Source organism: Drosophila gunungcola, assembly GCF_025200985.1.
Source record: "Drosophila gunungcola strain Sukarami chromosome 3L unlocalized genomic scaffold, Dgunungcola_SK_2 000003F, whole genome shotgun sequence".
Lineage (NCBI taxonomy): Eukaryota > Metazoa > Arthropoda > Insecta > Diptera > Drosophilidae > Drosophila > Drosophila gunungcola.
Window position 1 is genome coordinate 6,305,154 of NW_026453179.1, and position 18,090 is coordinate 6,323,243.

General features: G+C 38.9%; 3 protein-coding genes across 9 annotated transcripts in view; 1 reads left to right on the top strand and 2 right to left on the bottom strand.

The window, feature by feature from the left end:
* Nucleotides 1-18,090, top strand: part of LOC128258827 (signal peptide, CUB and EGF-like domain-containing protein 1) — a 51,477-nt gene that overhangs the window by 3,480 nt on the left and 29,907 nt on the right. The window lies entirely within an intron of this gene.
* Nucleotides 613-5,118, bottom strand: LOC128258824 (uncharacterized). The gene is given in 3 exon segments (XM_052990725.1): nt 613-3,232; nt 3,234-3,278; nt 3,280-5,118. Coding segments are annotated over 3 exon segments (4,185 nt in total). The 5' UTR covers nt 4,960-5,118; the 3' UTR covers nt 613-772.
* LOC128258831 (sensory neuron membrane protein 2) lies at nt 6,302-17,078 on the bottom strand. Of its 4 annotated transcripts, XM_052990756.1 has the most exons (10): nt 16,020-17,078; nt 11,921-12,078; nt 11,716-11,863; nt 11,496-11,628; nt 10,632-10,684; nt 9,876-10,136; nt 9,348-9,780; nt 6,945-7,063; nt 6,748-6,873; nt 6,302-6,676 (listed from the first exon to the last, which is right to left on the bottom strand). In XM_052990756.1, the coding sequence occupies exons 1-10, from the start codon at nt 16,128-16,130 to the stop codon at nt 6,500-6,502; spliced, it is 1,719 nt and encodes a 572-aa protein (XP_052846716.1). In that variant the 5' UTR covers nt 16,131-17,078; the 3' UTR covers nt 6,302-6,499. The 4 variants fall into 4 exon arrangements, with proteins under 4 accessions (XP_052846716.1, XP_052846717.1, XP_052846718.1 ...); XM_052990757.1 differs by lacking the exon at nt 10,632-10,684 and having other exon boundaries at nt 11,491-11,628; nt 16,020-17,077; XM_052990758.1 differs by lacking the exons at nt 10,632-10,684; nt 11,496-11,628 and having other exon boundaries at nt 16,020-17,077.

The following is an 18,090-nucleotide window of genomic DNA, read 5'->3' on the forward strand; positions in this document are numbered from 1 at the left end:
ATAAACTAAAGTATTGGATGATGTGTTTCGCCTCTACCGAAAGCTTGTCGCTACCAAAACTATACAGAGCCCAAGTACTTACCGGGAAAACGAGACTTACAATATTCAAATAACTAGAAAAATCATTATATTTTAAGGCTAGAAATTCAAATAATAATTTTAGCTATCAATTCAATTAACTATTCAGAAATTCAAACTATAAAAGGAAAAATCAGCCAAATATCTCTAAAATAAGCCTTAAAAAGATCGTAATTTTACCAACAAAATCAAGGTATTTTTTTAAAATATTGGTCAAAGGTGTACAGACGTCACAACATGTGCGCTTCACACCTTTACATTTAAAATACAATTTGATAAGTTGCTAAAATTAAAGAACATTATTGGGGAGCCCAGTCCAAATTCGAAACACGTTATCTCTGCAGTTCTTTGGCCCGCTTTGTCTTTGTCGCTGTGCTCGGCATTTATGTTAACAAGACTCGGACAAAAACGGGTTAACGAAAATTAATCAAAGCCACTGCTTAAAGCCACGATCCAATCGCACTTGGCGACGTTTGGCGCGTTGTCAGCTTGACCCGACAACCAGTCTCTAAAAATTGAATTAATTTTCGTACATTTCGCATTCGCATTGGTTTATTTTTATTTTATTATCTAAATCCTATATAAAGGCTTACGGATTAATAATGTATGAGTATTCTGCCATTATGCTAAGTATTACATCGATCAATAACGCATATTTACAAGTCTCGAAAGTGTCTTACTAATGGAAACCCCCTTAATTTTTGTTCCAGTTAAGGTAGACATCGAAGGCACTTTTAGGCCTAGTCGTGTTTCGATTTTGGCCGAAATCGTAAGAAAGAACGGTTTTGGCACCTGTTTTCATCTTGTTTTCCTGATATTTGGCATAATAAGGACTGCTGGTGGTTTGATTTTGATTTAGGCTTATGGTGGTCTTGATTTTCGGACTTTGTGTTTGAGTCTCAAACTTTGCTTTGAATTTCTGGAAAAATGGGTGATCAAAGGGGTCTTTAGTAGTTGCACTCTTCTTCGTTGTTGAGGTAAATAAATATGGCCTTGGTGTGGTGCTTTCTTGACGAGTGGCTTGTGCAGTTATCGCTGAGTTACGAGTTGTGGTTCTCGTCGTTAAAGGTTGGTGAGTTGTTGGTGAGTAACGAACGGCTGTGGGTGAACGAGTGGTAGGATTTGGGCGTGTGGTGGGTTTATTTACGGATATATAGTTGTATGTGGACTTGCTTGGCAAACGTGTAGGTGTGGTAGATTTTGTTGTTGCATTTGGTCGAGAAGTTGGCGAATATAAGGCCGCATAGCGAATTGTGGTTTTGGTTATTAAAGATTGGCGAGTTGTTGGAATGTAGCGAGTGGTTGTAATTGGACGAGTAGTTGTAGTTGGCCGAGTGGTGGGCTTGCTTACTGTTGTGTAGCGAGATAAAGTTCTCGTTGTTGTTGATTTTTGTTGATTGTTTATTGAACTCCTAGTTGGAGGAGTAGTTGTCTTAGTGGTTGGACGTGTAGTTGACTGAGTAGTTGAACGAGTGGTTGGACGAGTAGTTGGACGAGTGGTTGGACGAGTTGTTGGACGAGTAGTTGAACGAGTTGTTGAACGAGGGGTTGGTCGACTAGTTGGGCTAGTAGTCGAACGAATGGTTGGACGTGCCGTTGAAATTGGGCGAGTTGTTGAATAAGTTGTTGAGCGAAGAGTTGATCGAGTAGTTGAGTGAGTTCCTGGACTTGTAGTTGTACGAATTGCTGAATGAGTAGTTGGTTGAGTGATTAGGTAAGTATTTGGGCTTGCTGTCGCTCGGATGGTAAGCGCAGTAGTTGGCCGAGCAGTTGTTCGACTAGTTGAGCGACTAGTTGGTCTAATAGTTGTAGGAGGAGCTGGCTTGTTGGATATCACTGATCGAGTAGTTGTTAAAGGTGCAGAGGCTTTCGTTGTAGCTGTGTAGCGATTACCACTTTCTGTTATTGTGGGCTTAGCGGTCGTAGAAGTTTGCCATGACCATAGCGGCAAGCTCGTTGTTTTGGCCGTAGTTGAGACTGGTTTTTTTGTGCCCGCTGTCAAGGGTTTCCTTGTGGTTGTTGTTACAGATTGCTTTGTGACGCTTGTAGTTGTTGCCACTGCCGCAGAGGTGGCCGTAAATTTAATCACTTCGTTGCGGAAGCTGTCGCTGCTGACATAGGGTCTGTTGGCCAGCTGAGAGGGCTTAGATGGGCTTTTACTTGGGCTCGAGGGCTTGGTCTTGGGATTGGGATTGATGGGTGCTTGAGCAGGTACAATTGGTTTGCCAAGAAGACTGAGAAATGGATTATGGGCATAGGACAAACTGTCGTTTGGTTTGACTTCCTCTAAAGAATGTGAAGGTATAACAGAGTGTGTAATTGAACCAGGGTCTATCAGGAAGGGATTGCTATCATACACGGGTTTTTGGGTAGAATAAGTAGCAGACCCCAACGCTGGAGTAGGCTTATTTTTCACTTGATTATTTAAAAATGGATTGGTGGCATAGAGTTTATTGGTTTGTGCCTCCTTGGGAGTTGAAATATTATTTGTAATTTTATTTGTGAGTTTGGTGGGCTGCACATGAGCTTGAGATGCCTTAGTTGCTTGCAGATTTTGCAGGAAGGGATTACCGCCATAGTCTTGAATGGTGGCTATCTTTTGCTGTGGTTTCTCCAGCACTGACTGATGGGGCTTCACTTGTGGCTTTTCTCCATAAGGGCTGATCTTATCCGCCTCTGCAATCTCATTTCCATCGAAGCAGTCACTCAATTGGGCCAAGTTCTGGTTCCTGCAATGCCCATTGTAGACAGTCCAGGCGTTGAAACCGTCTCCTGAGAGTCGTGTGTGTTCCTCGTGGATTGTGCGAATGCACTGCACATCGTCGGAGATATCTGAATCTAGCAAACGATCGCATTCAATGTGGCAGGCTTTGCCACTGGTCTGGTCATGGGAGCACCAGTAAATATCGCTGATCTGGAACAGGCCATGATCCTCACTGCCATCTGCATTGAGCTTCCCCACAGCGGCTGTGTTGAAAGAGGATTCATGTTGGGCTATGCAAACCCAAGTGGGAATCTCCCTCATGGGTAACTTATGCTTATGGTAAAGTTCCTTGGCCAGCTCACAGCGATTGTAGATTTTACCCTTCGAAGTTGGAGCTACGTTCTTGACCAGTTCGTTTCCCTTGGCTGGTTTGATGACTTCCCGAGGCAGGATCTTTATCCTCGAAGCAGCTGGCTACATCAGCTCGAGTTTTCATGCCTGCAGTGTCCATTGTAGACAGTCCAGGCGGTAAACCCATCCCCCGAAATCCGTGTGTGCTCTTCGTGGATGGTCCTCACGCACTTCACATCATCGGAGATGTCCGAGTCCAGCAGTCGATTGCAGTCGATGTGACAGCCCTTGCCGCCGCCCTCGTCGTGGGTGCACCAGTAGAGATCGCTGATCTGGAAGAGCCCGTGATCCGCACTACCGTCCGCGTTCAGGCGACCCACAGCTGCCGTTTTGAACGCGGACTCATGCTCGGCGATGCACACCCAGGTGGCCAATTCCTGCATGGGAAACTTGTGTGAGAAATACAACTCTTGGGCTAATTCGCAGCGATTGTAAACTTTACCCGTGCGTTGATAGTGTGTTTGGGAGTGTGACTGATAGTGTGGCTGATACTGTACTGGCTGTTTCTGAATGTAGAAGGGGTTAGCAGGGGTTTGGTTTCTAAGTGGCACTCCAATGGCATTGGGATGCTGTCGGGCGGGAGTTTGAGTTTGAGGCTGAGGCTGAGGCTGAAAGGGGCGTGGTCGGAGAAAGGGGTTACCCGAATAGGCGGCCACACTGGTCTGGTAACTCGGGGCGGGTGGCGCAGGTCGATAATATTGATTCACAGTCGGTCTCTGCTGCACCTGCACCTGGGCAAACTGATAGGCATAGCTGACCTTGGGCTTCACAGCACCTCCCCCGATGGCGTTGGGATGGTGGCCCTGGGCTGGTGGCTTGGCAAAACAGGCTGCCACCTGTTCGTAGTGCTGATTGAGGCAGTTCCTTTTGTACACGGTCCAGGCATTGAAGCCATCGCCCGAGATTTGCGTATGCTCCTGATGGATCCTCCTGATGCACTGAACATCATCCGCTATGCTGGAGTCCAGGAACTGATTGCAGGTGGCCTGGCAGCCCTTTCCCGCCCTCTGCTCGTGGGTGCACCAGAAGAGATCGCTGATCTGGAACAAACCATGATCCGCACTGCCATCCGCATTCAGGCGACCCACGGCAGCCGTGTTGAAGGAGGATTCGTGCTGGGCAATGCACACCCAGGTGGGAATCTGGGGCATGGGAAGCTTGTGCTGGTAGAACAGCTCCTGGGCCAGTTCGCAGCGACTGTAGATCTTGCCCTGCGTCTGGACTTGGGCCACCTGATGGTAGTGCGCCGCCGGATGGCTGTGGACCTGCACTTGTTGCGGCTTTTGGTAGGAAGCAGCCACCTGAAGGGCTGTGCTGCCCAGACCTCCACATCCAGCCACATAGGAGGCCGCATCCTGGCGGCAGTAGGCTCCGTAGGCCTGCCAGGCGGTGAAGCCATCTCCACTGATCCTCTGATGCTCGGCATAGATCCGTCGCACACACTGGACATCGTCGGCGATGTCGTCGTCCCTCAAACTCGAGCAACTCAGGCCACAGCCCTTGCCCTGTCCCGGGGGCGAGCACCAGTAGACATCGCTGATCTGGAAGAGACCATGGGAGCCACCGCCCAGTCCGGCCCCACCGCCAAAGGCGGCAGTGTTAAAGTCACTCGAGTGCTGGGCTATGCACACCAAAGTGGCCACTTGGACGGCCGGCAGGCCAAATCGCTGCTGCAGCAAATTGGCCAGCTCACAGCGATCGAAGACCTTGGCCGTGGCCGTGGCCAAGAGCGGGAGCAGTGCGAATACCACCGGCCAACTCCACATCTTGATCTGTTCTGACACTCGAACCCACCGCTATCACTCTTATATAGAACACAGAAGGCACACCACACAACTGGAGCAGGATCCTTAGGTCATTTGAAATTCAAATTTTACAGCGATTTTTTGAACGCGTGTATCTCGACTTTTTTTTTTGGCCCGTTCAAATGTATTTTATTTTATTTTATTTTATTTATTTCACCAGCTGGCTGCGTGCGTTTGCGCGTTTCGTTGACGACTGAAGTCTCCGGCGATGGCATCTTCAGCCCAAAGTCAATTTGAATATGACGACGTCGACTGCCGAGCGAGACAAACTGGTTGTGGCTGTTGCATAATTACTACGGCGGTCACAGCTGTGAAAAGGTTCTCGGCCACTCAAGAACCCACAAAATTTGGAAGCGCGAAAGGCAACAGAATTATCAAATCAAGCATAAAAAATTATTTAGAAAGTTCTGCAGTCGCTGGGCCATTAGCGGCCCATTTGCCCGATGGAATTTAAATTTGAATTTGAAATACCCGTATTTATGGGACAGCCAGTGGGAGAGTCGCGAGCGCTTTTCACGCGTTTTTAATCGCCTCGTAAGACTCAATCAAGACATCGACAGGCGCGAGTCGCTGCTGTCAATCAATCCGGGGCGGACCCCACCCCATGGATAGTGTCTCAATCACATTGTAATGCAAAAACACCTTGGGTCAGCATTGTTTATCTGCCGAGTGAAATATTTTGTTTGCATCTCTCGATTGGCCAAGTCGCATTTTGGAATTTGTTTTACCTTTTTTTTTGCCTCCGTTGAGCAAGTTTTTGGTGTTTCTCTGATAGCCAATTTGATGCAATATAAACTGTGTTTTAATTGCCGCTTTTTGTGCAAATTGCTGGGCCGAAAAACTGTTGCTGATTGATTAATACCCGGGTTCCCTCATTAAGTGGTCTTGAACTTGAGTCATTGCCAAGAAGAAGGGAGGCGGATGGATCAAGGTTTGGCTTTGGCTATGCAAATGTGAATTTTGTGGTTAGCATTGATTTAGAAGTCCGAAAAAGATTTAATGAGATGTTTAAATATATTTTTTTTAATTTATTTTCCTTGGCAACCAGACTTTTTGGGTTGGGATATTCATGAGAACTCCCGAATTTGTTTCTCATGTGTAGCAGGTATCGAAATGTTTTAAAATGTAAAATTCCCAATTGTATTAGATCTAAATATCTTTCAGTTATTACTAATACCACATTTACCATTTCTTTTTAAACGCAAATCCAAATTCACTCAATGGAATACCCCGATGTAGCAAAAAGTTCCAAATATTCCAGTTTCAAGAACTGTTTACGTTTTAAATGAAAACAACATTTTGGTTAATTCGTAGTAGTTTTTCTTGTTTTTTTTTTAGTAAACGCTAAATCACAATACAATAGAATCACAATTAAAAAAATAAATTATATACAAATTCGTAGACAAAAACTGCGTGTGTTACATCCATAATTATCATAATAACATAACAAATAGATTTTTACATAACACTCAATAACAAATACGGATTTATGATTAACATCTTACTTCACGGGTGGCTCCTCGACACGCCCCTTTTGGTAGATATAGTATATCAGACATATGACCGCCAAACCAATGCCACCGCACAAGGTCGCCCAGTGGACAATATTGAGGGTTTTCAGCGTGTTGATCAACTTCTTTTTAAAAAAGGCCACCATTTCGCCATTAAGTTGAATGCCCTAAGGAAAAATAAAGGGTATACAAGCATTTAATATAAATATTTTTGAGATATTGTTTAGATGTAACCAACCTCCTCCACCCAAATGGCGGGCATCAAAACTGTGGGTAAATTTTCGGTGATGCCAATGCGATTAATGCTCTTCAAGAACATGTTAAACTGAACCCTTTTACCGCCTTGCAAGGGCGTGCCCGTCAGCTAAGGGAATTAAATTTTGTATATATATTTTTAAGATTTCTCTAGATTGAAAATATATGTATACACTTTACCGACTGCACATCCACAAAAGTCTGGTGCTTTTTGGCATCTGGCTTGAGGCCTCGTATCATTTTTCGGTACTCATTCGAGGCGCCCAGCATATGAGGCAATGTCAAAATTACAGGGGCATCTGTAACGAGATAACAATAAAATATATATTACTTAAAAGATGCGTTATAAAGCAGACTCCTTGATTTGCATAACCTGCTCCTTGAGCGTCTCACTGCATTCCATTTTAATTATTCTGTTTACATTGTTAAACTAATTCCGAAAAACAGGATTTTGCGACCTCAATCAAGCCAGATACTTATATTTAATTTAATTAATTTAATTGGAAAATATTTCATAAGTTGCGGAAGCTTCTTAACCTCTCATCACGTTTTCGGAGAACAACATTTATTTATTTACTTAACTACTTGTGATGTCTGAACCAATTTGTAAGAATTTCCTCATCCGACAAAGTATTTCAAATGCTCATTACTGAAACTGTTAACTCACGTTTCGACAATTAAACAAAAAAAAAAAAAACACTACGAAAGGAAGGCATCAACCAAAAGAATCTCAAGTTTGAAACGTGCTCGATCGGCAAACACCCAAACAAAAAAGTCTAGAAAAAAAATTATAAAAATCAAAATTAATGATTCAATTTGTAGAGCGTTCACAGCACTTGAGAACATCATAACGAAGAGCGGCTCATTATATCCCCTAGTTGAAGAAAAGGCAACACTTTTGATTTCAAATGCGCAATGCCTGAGGGGAATTTAATTCAGAATGCGAAGCAAAACGTTTTTTGCTCAAAGAATCTGGAGTGTTAATTAAGAAATTAAACAATCGAAGAAGATCAAAGTCAGCCCACACAGATTCGCGATCAGAATCGAAATCGGAATCCGTGCTTAAATCAACGTCCTAATGAAAAGCGCTGGCAATTTGTCTGATCGAAGCTAGCGCGTGTTTATAGAGATCTTTTGGAGATTTTAATGCCTTTTCAGCTTTTTATTTTATGAGCTGTGTTTCTTGATGCCTTCGCTTTGCACTTCCCAAGCACTTAATTTGCATATAAACGCATTAAAAGCCAAACTAGATCTGGCACCAACTATGGTACCGTGGTTACCATTTGATTTATAACTGGCTGCCTATTAATTACTGAGGTAATCGACCACAAGCTGATGACAGAGTTGTCTTCTGGGGTAGTTTGCCTCACCAGTTAATCGCCATAAAACAAACACAACACCGACATCAAGACGCTCATTTGCATAACAAAATACCAAGAGTAAAAATTGTTAAATATTATTCGAAATATTTCCGGTTTCCCTGCGTATACGATCACAAAAATTCTAAAAGACCCAAAGTTCATTGTTTAAGTCTTTTGTTTATTTTTAGTCGTGACCATGTGGTGTTTAAAATCGCACTGCTCCAATTAGTGATAAAGTTTTTTGAAAATGATCAAACCATCGTTAATATTTATAATTAAGTTAAGTGGTCACAAAATATAAGATCACAAGCAAACTGCCAAGTCCTAAACTATCAACATAAATAAAATGCTAATTAAATTAAATAATAAAGCTTCGATAAGCTCTGTGCCAAATTTTCAATACTCTACTCTACGAAAAATTAAATCAATAGTGAGTTTTACTTTAAGGAAATGGAACTGGGGGAACCATTGTTGCCTTACTTTTGACATTTCATTCATGGAAATCGCCCAAATCTAGAAATGCTCATCTCATGTTTGTACAAATTGTTTTATGTATTTTTAAACTAAAATTATTTTTCAATGCAACTTTTATGGTATGTAGCAAACAAATAAATATTTGAGTTTTTTTAATTTTGTGGAAATATTAACTACGATGATATTTTACGGCTTATACATTTTTCTGTTATAGGGCAATAGTATGCTGAAATACCCAAATTCGTATTTAAAGCTAGATCGGCGACACAGAAGTCTTTGATCCACTAAATTTATGGAATTTTTTTGAAATGCTAATTTGGAGTAAACTGTGACATAACATGAGGAACTAAAGATAAGCGGAAGATAACAAAACTGAAGACGAAACATAAATGTTTTTCAAAAGTTTTGTTTGGTGTTTAAAGGAAAAATGTGTCAAATTTAGTCGACGATATTTGCTAGCATACGCTTCATTCATTTTATTAAGGCATTTGTTTTGAATTTTTTGCATACCTTTGTATTTAAACAAATAAGGAAGTAGTAAAAAATATTTTTTTGATAAACCGAATGGTTTGATTTTTTTCATTTGTTAAATAGAAGGTGTTGAACCGGATTTTAAATTTCTGCACAAATTTTTTATGATAGGTAAATGCGTTCTAAATTCTATTTAGATTTTGTTAAAAATTCTTTTACCGATTCCATAATTGGAAGTGCATGAATCTGAATCTAAAGAATCGTTATCATCACTCACCTAAACATGTGGTCAAATCCAAAGCACCCGCATATAGACATCCATTTTTCCTCTTGATCACATTCGCCAATTTGTCAACGCAAAAGCACTCATTATCATGTTCTGGTCCAATGTCGTTAATGAAGTTCTCGCCGATGGAGTATCGATATCCAGGTATTCCCTGGTACTGAATATCTGCCTGGTAAAACAGCTGCACTGATCTACAAATGTCCGCGCTGAAGATATACATGGAATCCCCTCGCTGACGAAATGGTGGATAGGCTGAGGCATCAGTTCCATTTATCTGATTGCAGACTGACGTTTCGCCCTCTGTGCTTGCATTCAGCCACACTTGTAGATTATGCGAGTCATCCAGTTTTTGGATCTCCAACACTCTCATGGGATCTCCTTTTCCAGTATGCACTTCAATGACTTCGTGTCCGGAACCATTTTTCTATAGGAGAAAATGAAGACAAAGTTAAAATTATTTTTTATTCTTGCCCTAGAGGATTTCTTATCGGTTTTATTTAAATTTTCAACAAAACTCACATGACCAAAGAAGGAGAAGGCCAGACTGCCATCGCTCTGCTCCCGAATGGTTTTCGAACCGCTCTCCTTGATCTGGTTACAAATAGCCTTGGCGATTCCTTGAGGATTGATGCAGAAACGCACTCCATCGAAGAGATATTCCCTCACCGAGGTGCTTACAAACATTGACCTTGGATCGTTGAAGACCGCTTTAAGATTGGCATTTAAGTGGACCAAGAGTAAAGCCAGGCCAGGATCATTCTCAGATATTTGTAGGACAGACTGTTAAAAATATAAGTTTTCCAAGAGGAACAGCGTTAATTAAGGAACTTGCTGCGAATAATGACCAAAGCTAAAAGGCAAGGTAGCAAATTTTAAACATTTACAAATATTTCAAAAGCATTAGCAGCAGGCGGGGCGGTTAGCTATAAATTAGTAGCAAGGCACAAGCTAAAATTTGGTATTATTAATTATGTTTTTGCATTGGATGCGTGAGAAAATTGACGTTTCCAATTATTCGGGTTTCAGCTGCCGTTTCCATTGATTTCTCCTCGCCAGTCGCCAGATTGAGTCGACAATTTATCAAAATATTTACATAGACGAGAGAAACCCAAGGCGAATGCCAATCAAATTTTTGCTGTTCTACGACTGATGCGAATGATCTTGACTTTGGCATTTTGAAGTTTTCAGTTTTGAGTAGGAGATGAGCCGAATTGCAATGAATATAATTAAACAGTTTTAAAGCTGGCAGTAGATCAGAAAAGCTGGACAACTTACTTTGACACCATCGACAATGCTGATTATGATGCCATGTACCCAGCTAAAGGGAGCTATAAGTTTTGGGATCATTAAATTCGATTTTTGCCATCTTTTTTATAATATATATAATCATTGAATATTTATTCAATAGAATTTTTGATTCTAATTTTAATCGTTTAGATTTTGCTTTCAATTTTGTCTAAATTACGTATGTTGATGCATGTAGAAATTTTAAAAAATATATATACATTTACTTATTTATCAAGATTTTATAATTTAATACGTCGAAGTGTAAATCCTGCGGTTAGAATCGGTTAAAATGCATTTATAATCTTATTTTAAAATGTATTTTTAGTTAAATATGACTGATAAATAAATAATACTTCTTTCTGACCACATATGTCAAATAGTGTATCCTTTGTAACACCTTTTGCGATTCCGACCTAACCCACTCCCAAAACTCTTAATCCGACACAATCGGCGCAATAAATCAGCAATTAAAAAAAAACATTAGCTTAATGACCTATAAAGAGTCTATCCAAAATATCCCCCATGTCCAATGACGCACGTCTGGGGTAAAATCATAATTAATAAACAACAAACTGAAAACGGTAAATAAAAGGAATAATAAATCTGTGGAATCGCTGGTCCGAAAGCAGAACAAAGACAAACAGAGCCGGACGATGGTATCGCCCATCGGAGAACCGTGAAAACCCATTACCATTAAGTTAAATTTACCAAGGCATGTTAATTAGTAAATCTTTGCATACAGTATCTACATAGACAAAGCCGAATTTGTTCGGGTTCCTTTGTCAGATAGACCATCACCAGTTGGGAGGGTTTTACACTCGATTAAATTAGTAGTGGATAAAATTACTTTACGTTTCCCTCGAATACGTTCCATCAATCGTTTCAGGACTCGTACACCTGGAGTTTGATTCAATCGGGAGTTTAGCCTATTGGCAAAACCCTGAAAGATATCTGTGATTTCTCTTTCAAATACTTGTAAAAATGCCTGTAAATTTAGTATTAATATTGTAATTTTCAGGGAGGTATATTGATGTTATAAATTTGGTTTTTACATGTTTTTATTTTAACTTACATTCATGTGCATATTGAGCGCCACAATCCGATCATCTTGGGTGTAAGGAGCCGAGGCATCTGCGTCGAAATCAAAGTGCACATTTTGCACATACGATATTTTTGATCCGTCTCTCGAAAAATGCTTAACTTTCTTCTGACGGAACTGCCTAAAAAAATAACAAAATTTATATATTTTATGTTCTTTTTATATTTTATTTACTCACTTGTATACATAGGGTCCTATTTCCTCGACAATGGGTATGGCACCTTGTTGTATCCTATCCGGATTGGTTACATTAAATATGTAGACTTTGAAGTTCAATGGCTGAGGCAGCTTAACAAAACGTTTATATTGTTCCGAGCCATCTGCTATAACGACGCTCTGCAAATATAAGATAAAATCAACAAAATTCATTTTAATGTTATCTATAAATATGAATACATTTAAAGCAACCCCTTTTAAAATATTCAAATAAATTCTGATACGCTAGGGCCTAAAAACCTTATATTGATAAACTGTTTGTCGTTTTAAGCTGAACTTGTTTACATTTTATCCATCTCTTATTTTATAAGATTTATTTTGACAGGTTTTGTTTAGTTTTTTGGGTCCCTCATGCTAAGTAATATCAATATTTATCAGACCAAATTTTTACGTTGATTATCACGCGACTAAGTCGCGACTTTAATGACGCCGTAATGGCAATAAAAATCAAATCAAAAACATCAGCACCGGTATGAAACTGAAGCGAAGCTGAATTCGAACCTGTTTTCTTTTATAGATTTTGTTTATTTGTCTCCACAAGCAATTCCTATTGATATTTATTATTGTGTCAATTATAATTGATAATAATCAACAAAAAGAAAAGATCAATGACCAAGTGAAAAATTTGCTTTAATTTTGCGTTTTATCAAAACAATACAGAAAATTAGGGTGAGCTTCTGAGCCTTGCCTGAAACAATATTCCCATGCTAAAACAACCTTTGCTGTTAACCTTCCATTTTAATTTTTACAACCCAGTAGCCAGAAAAATATAAACAGCTAACAGAAAAAATTGGCAAAACATAAAAAGGCCCACCGAAAAAACATAAATAAAAGTCGAAACAAGTTCAAAACATGACCAGCAATATAATTTTACGGTCTGCCCCTCGCACTTGATACAATTGAAGAATTGTCAAAAAAGCTACACAAAAATCTGGGTAAATATTTATATGACTAAGGCAGATCCCAAGGTCAATGCACACGCAGTTCGGTTCAGCTCAGCATATCGAAGAGCATACAAAACGTTTGATTAACCTCAAGAGCCAAAGAGAGGCTCAGACGACGGCTGACAATGGCCCAAAATTCATTCAGAAAAAAACTACAAATAATACTTGCGAAACAGAGCGGTTTTGGCAAAGCGACTGGTCGAAGCGAAACGTGTTCAAAATTTGAAGTAAGCTAAAGACTCGATTTGGGACAAGAATGTGCTGGGTCAAAGGGGCAAATAGGAAATTTTTTTTTTTAATAAATTAAAATGTTCCAACATATTTAAAATTATATAACAAAAAAATGATACTAATATATTGATTAACAGTTTTCAAAACATCAAACATGTTAAATGTTTTTGTTTACTATTGTATTACTTATAAAAATTTTCTATGCGTGGTCAAATCCTAACAATTTATTCAGGTTTTATAAAACCAATTTCTATGTCTTATAACTATATAAAATGATTTTCTTTGTCTGCGAATAAACGTTAACAAGATGTTAATATTTAAATAAAACTGAATCTTATAAACATTATAAAAAAAAATTTTTGGCATTAAAATATGAATTGCTAAAATAAATATTAAAATCCATATACACATTTAGGAACCTTTAATAAATAATAGTAGCTAAAATATGGGTCAGAATAATAAATGATAAATGGCTAATATCAGGCCTAAAAAGTAATTTGATTGCTTGGCATTGCTGGCGTGCTAAATTGCACAACAATATTTTTGTTGGCCATCGAATAGACTTCAATTGCTTTGAATTTCAATTTCAATTCATGACTCCTTTGTTTTGGCCATCTGTTTTTGGGTCTTTGGCGCCTGCATTTGAATTTCAAATAGAAATGGTTAATGTGCAAGGGACGGTCCACCTTCAAGTTGAAGGCTCTCTGATTTCGAGGGTATTTTGGCCATTCTAGATGGGATCTCGAACGCGTACACACGGAAGTTCATTGCTAACGATGGCTCGTAAAAAGAGTTTTGCGGCCCGAAAGCGTTATGGGTGGCAAACAAAGTTCCAGGGGCAGAGCTACAAAAAAAGGGCAATTAACTTGGCTTGGCTACAACAATTAAAAAGAGCAAACAGAGCCACAAAAACAAGTGGATACCAAAAAGATAAAACTCTGTGTTTGCATTCTAATTGCAATAAAAAACAAAACCTCAGCTCAAAGTCAACCCAAGTACTTCTAGTTGCCTTGGCAATGAGCACCGAAGATGTCACGCCTGATTTAGGTAGCGTGTGCCCAGCGATGGGAGCGTTTTTGTAAGCGTTTTTGCACTTGGCAAAGTGTATCATTTCATATAACATCATGAAGTACTATAAAATAAAATATTTTGTAGTCCCTATGAATTTAATGCTACTGATGAATATCAATAATATGCTATTGATAAATATCAATAAAGAAATATTAAATTACTATTAAAATTCGTAACCGGAGAAGATTAAAAAATTAGCTACCTTAAAGCCATATCTAATTTGTAATTAGTTTTGTATCTTTATTTACTAGGGATACTAACATGTGAATTAACTGTAATAAATAAATCATTTTTAATTTTGTAATTTTCACCTAAAACCAGCTATGCCAAGCGAGACAATTTTTTTTATTTTAAATAATACAAAACATTTTAAGCCAACTTTTTAGTCGAAGTAAAATAATTGTTCTTGAACAAACCCAATGTCACACATATCAAATTGGTCATAAATTAAATGCGTTGAAGGACAAGAACATGCATCGTTATTGAGTTTTTGTTTTTGGCTCTAATGGTTTGGAAAATGCAATAATAATAAAGTGCATTTGACTAGCAAATTAATTCGCACTGCTCGTGGCATTTCAATTGCATTTGGCATTCGGCGAGAGCGTGACCCAAGGGATAGGTTTTGTATTACCATTCCAGCTATATGTAATTATTCCATGTCATATTCGGGTATATACAAGGGAAATAAAGTTATATTCCACTTGTTGGCCGGCAATTAGACTTGTTATAGAGCGTGGAAAGCAATGGTTTGGGCGGTTGACAGCCGGTGGGTTATATAGTCAAAGATGTCATTATTGATAAGCTGGATAATGTTGGGTTGTCGTGCTATTCCTTACGTCAGAACTTTATAGATCAGAATTTGGTGTGTCTCGAATAATGCATGTCAATAATGCATGATCCGGTGGTGGGACTCTCAATAAAACAGTCATGTAATTAAGGAAATTATAAAGCAAATGCCTTCAGTTTTACCAAAGCTTATGAATTTATAAACTAGCAAAATAAGCAAACCTGTTTGTATTCTAATCGTTCACTGAGTAATTAAATCTGTAGACAGATCGTTAATTTTTTCTTATTCACTACTTGGTACTTTGAACTTTCTTTGACTCATCGCTAGTCAAACTATTATTCTTTGCAACTAAGCTAATAATCACCATAATGCTTTCGTTGTGCCACTTGTCAGTCAGCAAGAGTCAACAATAGAATCATTATATTTCTTTTGTTTGGTCAGTGAGAGAAAAAATCTGTGTGAACTTTGAAGTCTAAATATTTGGCTTAGAAACTGACAAGTTTCTAATGAAAGGTGTGGCTTGTTAGTTCAAATTAAGAAAAAACTTTGCTTTGTAGAATTCATAAATAAAATTCTGTCATAGTTTTTTTTCGGCATTTAATGGGAGTTACTTAGTTTTCAGAAAATAGAAAAAATCGGAATTAATTGTAAATTAATATACATTATATAGTCGACAAATTTTGAATTAGGTTCTAATTCTGTATATACATTTATATATATTTCTGTATATACATTTAAAAATGAACTGTTGCATTAACTCTTGAGATTCCAATAAATCTTTTTATTTAATGTCTTTTAAACAAATGACTGCTGAAATTCTAATTAACGTGTCGTCATTATTGTGACAAGCAACGTAGAGAGCTAAAAAAAAAGCCTAACGAATGGAATGAATGTTGTTTTTTTTTGTCGAATTTTATCTCATTTTCTTTTTTTGATAGTTTTATTTTGGAAAATGAAGTAATTGAACCCAAGGCCGCATATACTCCGTATACTCGTATGGTTCTTCTTCACCTTTTTGGGGGACTCACCTGTTCGACCTTTTTGTGTACCATGTTGGGGAAGAGAACCCAACCGCAGTAGCCGCCCAAGGCGGCCACGCAGACGCCGAGGGCGCTGACGATCAGAGACCAGTGGAGCATTTTCTCAGAGACGATCGTACGGATGGATGGAGTCTACGGAGATGGGGCGAGACCCATTTATCAGGTTCCCTCTCTTTTTGGCGATCAAAACGCCGGCAACAGGTATGGAATCTTTTTTTTTGTTTTTTTTTTCTTGATCGAGCAGAGCTTTGGCCTGACCTACGTCAAGTGAGAGCCACTGTTGTTGGGGTGTCGATCTTGTGGTTGTGTGCCGAAACAAAGCGCACTATTTATAAGATACCCGTTTTGGGGCTTTTTTTTGGTGTTTGTTATATATAATTTTGAAATAAACAAGTTGCCGAATGCGATGCGACGCGACGCGGCCGCTTGGCTGCTGTCTTTTACTATATCTTATTATGTCCCTTATAGTAAGAGCAGCAACTGTATTCGTATATATGTCTATGCAGGTTTTTAAGTACGAAAACGGGTTTGGCTGTTGTGTTGCAGTGAAAGCTTTTTTCCGCCATCAGCTGGTATAATTAAAATATTTTTGTTAATTATATTTGCGTTTTTGCTTAATTGGGTCGAGTCACAACTTCACACGCGCCAAAGGAGTAGCTTTTTTCTGGTCTTCCCCATTGAGGCATCGCCGGCCAAATGACAAACGTGGTTAATGGTGGGACATTTTTATTTGATTCTCGGTTAACGTAAGCGAACTTGACCGGAAAATGGTGGACGGTTTTCGGTTGCGATACAAATCAGGTGCACATTCAAATTAATGGCCGCACGCGAACGGGGAAAATGGGAAAAACTTCCGTCACAAAGCGAAGTGAATCAGCAGAATAACACTAAAATACTTGAGTAATTGCGGGGCGGCCCTAAAAGCGATTTTTTATTGAGATTTTCTTTGTAGTGTAGGTATTTTTTTGTGAATTTGTTAACCGGAGATCCAACCGCTCGGAACAACCGCTGACGACTGGCAGAGTTCAGGCCAAGCTGCGATGACAATGCTTTGACTTATGGCTTTCAGCAGTAGTAGGTTGTAGTTTTTCGGCCAAAAGCCCTAGGCCAACCGATCGCTGAGAGGCTAAAAATTAAAGAGCGCATGCGCAGCGCTCCTCCACACTTTTGTCGAGGGCTTTTCATTAAGTTTTCGAGCCGTTAATGAGCAACACGTCTGCAGTTAGTTGCTCGACTTTTTTCTCTGCTTTTGTAATATTTCTATACATTTTATTTCACTTAAATTATGGATGTGCCGCTCATTAGCAAATTAGTGCAAGCTTTTGTCATTCCACTTTTTCGCTATATTTGTTTTGGCCAAAATGGAAATTCCCATGGGGTGGATGAGACATGACCCTGGAAAATAAAATATTGTCTTCTTTTATCTGGCATCAAACAGTTCTAATGATGCACTCTGTTTAATAGAAGTTATTCGGTTATAGATTTATAGTGAGGCTATTAATCAGAGAACTTCGATTAATTCAGGGAGGCCACAAAACGGCATTAGGGTAAATTTGTTATAAACTAGTTTCGTTATGTCAATATAAACTAAAAAAATTGAGGAAACGGTTGGATAAATATTTTCAATTTGTGACTTATAAATTTTGGTTTTAACTATTTTGGATATATTGGGTACATAGAATACAAAATGGAGGAAAAAGTTGGATAAATGTTATAAATAATTGGTTCTATACCCATTTTTTAATTCAATATAAATTATTATTACTTGGCCACCAAAGTTATAAGATTGGTGGAAGAGCTTGTATTTTTTCCAAAAAGATTTACTTTAAATTCTAATTGTGATGTGATATGTTAAATATTGCAGAAACATCTAACTTCTGTAAGTATGCAATTCTCCTGCCCTTCGACCCTTTCAAGCTTAAAGATACTCTTTTCTTCAGCTCTTTACTTTCCGGGGGTCTCTTTTTTAACTCTTTTGAAGTTGGCGTGGGTGCAAGACCCCCTCTTGTATCCACTATTTTTTTGGACAAACGCATTAACAGGTTTTTCGAATTGCTGT

Bases quoted from the DNA above. Each gene is read 5' to 3' on its own strand.
- LOC128258831 (XM_052990756.1), bottom strand. From the start codon at position 16,130: ATGCTCCACTGGTCTCTGATCGTCAGCGCCCTCGGCGTCTGCGTGGCC. The intron at 10,685-11,495 runs GTAAAGTAATTT...CAAAACTTATAG, and splicing joins GGAACGTATTCGAGGGAAAC to CTCCCTTTAGCTGGGTACAT. The intron at 6,677-6,747 runs GTTGGTTACATC...ATTTTTCCTTAG, and splicing joins CCGCCATTTGGGTGGAGGAG to GGCATTCAACTTAATGGCGA.